At 41.4% G+C, this 6,531-nt stretch overlaps 1 protein-coding gene across 1 annotated transcript in view; it reads right to left on the reverse strand.

Annotated features, from left to right (window-relative positions):
• Positions 1 to 4,771: 4,771 nt before the first annotated feature.
• The window catches only part of FRG1 (FSHD region gene 1), an 11,619-nt gene continuing 9,859 nt past the window's right edge, over positions 4,772 to 6,531 (reverse strand). Inside the window, exon 9 of the mRNA XM_019553238.1 lies at positions 4,772 to 5,610. Within this exon, the coding sequence (XP_019408783.1) occupies positions 5,574 to 5,610 (37 nt within the window). The 3' untranslated portion in view covers positions 4,772 to 5,573. The remainder of the gene's footprint in view (positions 5,611 to 6,531) is intronic.

The following is a 6,531-nucleotide window of genomic DNA, read 5'->3' on the forward strand; positions in this document are numbered from 1 at the left end:
GACTGTTGTCTGCAACAGTGTCCTAGAGTAGTGGTTCTCAACCTTTTTTGTACCAGGACCCATTTGTAAACATCAATAGCCAATCCCGACCCAGTGCTGGTCAGGATCAAGTCTGATCTCCTGCCCTGGGTAGGAACGAATGCTGGAATCAAGTGACCCCAGCTAGGTGATTATCTGGCCTCCTTTTGAAGACCCTCCAAGGTGGGAGTGAGCACTTCCCTTAGAAGTTGGTTTCAGATCCTGGCCCCTCTGACTGTGTAGTGCTTCCTGATGTCTATCCTGAACCTACTCTCAATCAACTTGTGGTCGTTATTCCTAGTTAGTTCGGGTAGTGCTCAGGGAAACAAGGTCTCTCCCATTCCCCGCTGGTTCCCCTTGGCAAGTTTATAGATGGCCACCAGATCCCCACTCAGCCTTCTCTTGTGGAGGCTGAGCAGGTTCCGGTTCCGTAGCCTCTCCTCACAGGGCCTGCCCTGCTGCCCCCTGATCATGTGAGTGGCCCTCCTCTGGACCCTCTCCATGCTGTCCACATCCCTCCAGAAGTGCGGCGCCCAGAACTGGACACAGTACTCCAACTGTGGTCTGACTAGTGTCACATACATGGGATCACCTCCTTGGACCTGCTCATGATGCATCTGTGGATGCATGACAAGGTACGGTTAGCCTTACTGACCGCGTCCTCACTTTGGCAGCCCATGTTCATCTTGCAATGAATAATGACTCCAAGATCCCTTTCTGCTTCTGTGCTGATGAGAAAGGAGTTCCCCAGCCTATAGGTATGCTGCTATTTCTTTCTCCCTAGGAGCAGTACCCTGCACTTGTCAGTATTGAATCCTATCCTATTTTCATCCACCCACCCATCCTGCACCCACCCTGCCCTAGCTGGGCAGCATTTGCCCCAGCCCCCCTCCTCCCTTACTGTGGAGGCCTTGATCTGGCCTCCCACACTCTTCCTTTCCCCCTCCCCCCACACGAGACTTACCAGCTGGAGGCAGCTTTCCACGCTGCCAGGCTGTGCTCTTTGCTGCTTATGCTATGCTGTGGCTGTGCACATGCACGGGCCATTTATCGGCCAAATTATTGGCCTGATATGGCTGATTTCCGATATATTAAATTTTCTTTATATCGGTGCCGATCCAATATCGAACCGGTGTATTGGTGCATCTCTATTCACAGCCCCTGTATTTATGTCCGAGATACCCCCATCTCATGCCATTGTTTATCTACTTTTGTCAAGATGTCCACTTCTACTTGCCTTCTTTCCAAATACAGGTATCTGTAGCTCATGTATGTTGCATCTGCTTCATTAAAAGTAAAAACTCACTAATTTCTCAAGTTGTTCAGTGATTACTTTTTGCAATTTTCCTTTTTTAAAATCAGTGTTTTACTGAGTGCCCTTCTTATCAGGTCATAGATTCATAGGCCAAAAGGGACCTCAGAAGATCATTGGGTCCAGCTCCCTGCACCTAGCAGAAAAGACAACTGGGCCAGGTGACCCCAGCAAGGTGTCTGTCTAGTCTCCTCTTGAAGATTTCCAGGGTAGGTGATTGCACCACCTCTGGAGGGAGCTTATTCTGCAGTCTGGACATCCTGGCTGTGAAGGAGTTTTTCCCTAACGTTGAGCCTGAATCAATCTTCCAGGAGTTTGTGCCCATGACTCCCGGTTTTCCCCTTGGGTGCCCTGGTGAACAGTTGCTCACCGAGTCCTTGATGTACCCCCCTAGTGTAGTTGTAAGCTGCTACCAGGTCCCCTCTCTCAGCTTTCTTTTCTTCAGGCTGAAGAATCCCAGATCCCTCAGACTTTCTTCACATGACTTGCCTTTTAAAACTCTGATCATACAGGTGGCTCTTCTTTGGAATCTCTTAAGCTTGTCCACATCCTTGTTAAAGCGTGGTGCCTGGAACTGGATGCAGTACTCTAGCTGCAGTCTCACCAGTGCTGAGTAGAGCGGAAGAATCACCACCTTGGTATTGCTGGAGATGCACTGATTGATGCATGCTAGAGTATTATTTGCCCTACTGACTACAGAATCACACTGCCGGCTCATATTCATATTGTAGTCTGTTACTCCCCAGATCCCTTTCATTTGTGGCGCTAGTTAGTTTGGTGCCACCAATCCTGTAGGTGTGTCGGGGGTTGCTTGTCCCGAGGTGGAGCACTTTACATTTCTCAGTGCTGAACTTCATCAGGTTCCGATCCGCCCAACTTGCTAGCCTGTCTAAGTCCGCCTGTAACTGTAGTCTATATGCAAACTTGGCCAGTGAGCTCTTCAACCCCACATCCAAATCATTAATAAAGATGTTGAAAAAAAAATACTGGACCAAGCACTGACCCTTGTGGGACACTGCTGCCCACTTCTTGCCAGGATGACACAGAACCTAGAGAGTCCTAGTGAACGGATCTATCCTGCAGCCAGTTTCTCACCCACCTGACTGTCTTGGAGTTAAGCCCACAATCCTACAATTTTCTCACGAGGACATTGTGAGATACTAGATCAAAGGCTTTTTGGAAGTCAAGGTATGCAATGTCAACCTGCTCTCTCGTGTCCAGGTGGCAAGTTACCTGGTCATAGAAGTAGATGAGGTCGGTAAAATAAGACCTGCCTGCGATGAAGCTATGTTGACCATCATTCAGAATCTTACCTTTTGCAAGCTCTCTACAGCAAGTATTAAGAGTAAAAGCAATGTTAGGATACATAAGAACAAAATCAAAATAATAAAAAAAATCATAAAAGAATTCCTCACTTGAAACTCTGTGTTCAGTTTTGTCCCCTTGCTTCAAAATATCGTAGCTGAAACAAATGTGTAGGCATGGGTAATGAACACAGAGGATAGAAATGCTCAGTTTAGGAGGTAAGTGATAAAGGGACTGATGGAGGTAAATAACCAACCCCACCCCCCCAAAAAAAAATCCAAGCAAAATAAGAATGAATAACAAAAATAAAGATTTGTCCTCTTGTTCCTATATTCTGAAAGACAGTAAGCTGGAGTCATTTATGGCCCCAGAAAGTAAGAAATTTGAATGCGATACCTGTAAATACATTAGAAACTAAATATTTGTTTAGATTTCATTGCTATAAAATACTAAGGATGATAAGCTTAAAGATATTCAAAAAAAGGATTGGATTTGTATAGCGCATGTGTCCAAGTTATAATCTTAGAAAGAATTTATCAAATTTACTTGCATACCACATGTGCCTTTACACACGTATTATCATCTATTATTACGCCTGTAGCTTCCAAATGCAGATAAGACCCAAGACAAGGGTGACCTCTCATGAATCCACCCCTGCCCTTCAAAGGTCTTGGAAAGAAACAAATCTAATTTTCCATGAGGATAATTCTATGGGGATAAGAGGTTTGTCCACACTGTGGAATAAGCAAAATGTTTACACATCATATCTTGTAGATGTCCAGGCACCTATATTGAAGCAAAGGCCACCTGTTTGGGGGCTGATTCCACAATAGCTGTGAGATATCCTGCCCCTCCCTCCTGTTACCTAGGGGCATACTGAGCCATAGGAGAGCAAACAGACCAGCAAATTTTTCCAAAGCAGTCCATGTGCCAATAAAGAGGATGCTGCAGTAAACAACCAAATATTTAGAGGCAGTAAGATCCTGCCACACACACTTACTACTACTTTGTCACATGAAAAATCTATGCATCTGATGACTATTTTCACAATTGCAGTTGCATAAATTCACACAAGCAACATTTATCATATTTTTTAAATGATAACATGCTCTCATGACTATGAAACTTGTAATGTTTTTTCAGCTGGGCTTCACCACCAGCTGTAATTTAGTCTGAATATAGGAATGTTCAATAATGGTTTCAAGTAACTGTGAGTAGCTATGTTTTTTTTTCTTTTTTTAATGGTTTGCTATGAAGTGTCCATGAACTTTTAATTGGCACAGCTGATTAAATCTTATTTAGACAGATATACACTCTTGGGTACTACATTCTTTTTATGCATCCTAATCATAGAAAATTAGGGTTGGAAGGGACCTCAGGAGGTCATCTAGTCCAACCCCCAGCTCAAAACAGGACCATCCCCAACTAGATCATCCTAAGCAAGGCTTTGTCTATCTAGGTCTTAAAAACTTCCAAGGATGGAGATTCTACAGCTCTCTCTGGGTAATCCAGGGACAGGCAAAACGCAGCCTGTGGGCTGGATGCAGCCCGCCAGGCCATTCTATCTGGCCCATGGGGCCCCTAAAAAATTTAGAAAATTAATATTTATCTGCCCTGGGCTGCCTGTCATGCAGCCCTCAATGGCTTGCCAAAACTCAGTAAGTGGCCCTCTGCCCAATAAATTGCCCACCCCTGGGGTAACCTGTTCCAGTGTTTTACTATTCTCCCCATGAGCAAGTTGTTCCCTAAAATCTAACCTAATCTTCCCTTGCTGCAGCTTGAGATCATTGCTCCTTGTGCTGTCATCTGCCACCACTGAGAACAGATAATGTATATTAGTCATCATACTGTATATTATACAATATATAATTGTATATATTATATCTTAGTTCAGAGACAACTCTGTACTACAAGTTTACATGCAGAGAATTATGGCCACCACGAGAAAAAGAAGAGATGCCAATTAGTCCTTTGAAAAGACTGAGCACAGTAAGAGAATAACTTAAGAAAACAGGTAAAAAAGGTGAAGGAAGGGTTGCAATCATTGCAATTAGTACTTCCAATAGAGGCACTTTATTTAAAAAAAAAAATAACAAAAAACAAAAAACTTTTTAACCAAGAGACACAGAAAAAAAGCACTGGAAATATTATTTACCAGAAATACACAGAATTTCAAAGTCAGTATATTACTTTTTTTAATATTAAACCTAAAAGCAAATGTACACAGTTGGTATAAGCTATCAAAATTTCAATTTCAATTTACCTTTTTTATTCTTTACAAGATTAAGTAAAAATAGGCAATATGGACATTAATAGATCGCTCTTTATCCTAAACCTAAGCTCCTGCATGTTTTTCATGTTTACTCCACCATGCCTTTCTGGTACACAAGTTATATCTCTATTCATTTAATGTTTAATATACTCGGCATTTCCAATGAAAGTTGAAAACCAGAAACCAAATTTTCATTTGGTCTAAGGCAGCATAATTCCACTGAAGTGAAGCTGAAGACTTGGTTCCCTATGCATGGAGAGCTTAATTTTATGCAGAAGTACTACTCATTTGTTCAATAAAACCACAGTAGGTTAATTGCTCATTTCTCTTTTGTATTCAGTATTACTTCTCTACTTGATTATTAACACTTAAAATTACCAAGTTGCTACTTTCATCTGGTATAGTTCAATTGCTGAAGTCATTCGATTCCTGATGAAAAATCTGCATATCAAAACTTTTTACTATAAAATATTCAACTAAATGGTGTTCATAAATGAAGAAATGACATCCTTAGGCAGAGAAATGCTTGATGCCAACTCATATAAATACTTAACACCATTAAATACAATTAATCAAAATTAGAATAAATAAACCTTGCAAAATGTCTTATTCAGGTGGTATGTTCAGAAGACAAAACAAGATACAAAAGCACGAGTCAGTTGTTCATCACTTGCAGTATCTATCCGCTTTCAGTTTTGCTCTCCTACATGAAAAGAGAGTGGTGAAATAAAATTTAAGTTAAGGGAAATAAATGTGAGCACCGACTATTACAAGACAAATAAGGCAGCAGCTAGAACAGAGACCTAAACCAGTACTTCTGACTTGTACATTGTTTTGTGCCACTGCACTATTAGTATTTGCATCTGCATTAACAAGTGTTTACAGAACTAAAAAAGCACCCCCCCCCGGTCTGTTATTACAGGACAAAACTTAGTATTTCTACAGAACTTGCTACAAGCTGGTATTTGTGTGAGTTTGACCATTTAGCTTCTTTTGGGGCTCTAAATTCTCATGTTATCAATTTAAGCAATCATGTTATCAATCTTCTACACGACATGTACTTAATTCACGTATAACTACTGATTTTGATCAAGTTATTAGTAGTCAAGATGAGCTTCACGTGTTATTATGGGTGGCCTCTCAAAATAAAGTAATAAAATTTCTCAGATGGTGGCCCAAGCAAGAGAGTAAGGTTTTAAAGATCCCATTAGCTCTCTTTATTACCTCATTACTTTGAAGAGTATATGGTGCAACATATTGTAGTTGGATTCGAGGATAAATGTTACCACAAAATGACGAAAAACAACCGCATATTATGTCAGCCTTGACATTTTAACCCTGCTCGCTGCGCCAAATTGTGTGAGTTTGTTGCTGAATTATATAAGGACTGAATTAAGCACAGGCTCAGACCTGGATGTTCAATTTAAAACTTTTATTGTTTCACAAAGCTGTAAACTAAAGGAGGTCTGTTGGTTCACGAGGTTCCCAAATCAAGCCCTTGCTTTCTAACCCGGAAGCTAGGTACAGCTGCCTGATTCAGTAGTCTCAGAACTGGTCAACAGCTCATTTAAAAGGAGTCCCTTATCTTTTTTTAGACAAAAGATACAAAACTGTCCCCATGTTG

The sequence above is a fragment of the Crocodylus porosus genome, unplaced genomic scaffold (assembly GCF_001723895.1).
Source record: "Crocodylus porosus isolate Cpor-Errol unplaced genomic scaffold, CroPor_comp1, whole genome shotgun sequence".
In the NCBI taxonomy this organism is placed as follows: Eukaryota; Metazoa; Chordata; order Crocodylia; family Crocodylidae; genus Crocodylus; species Crocodylus porosus.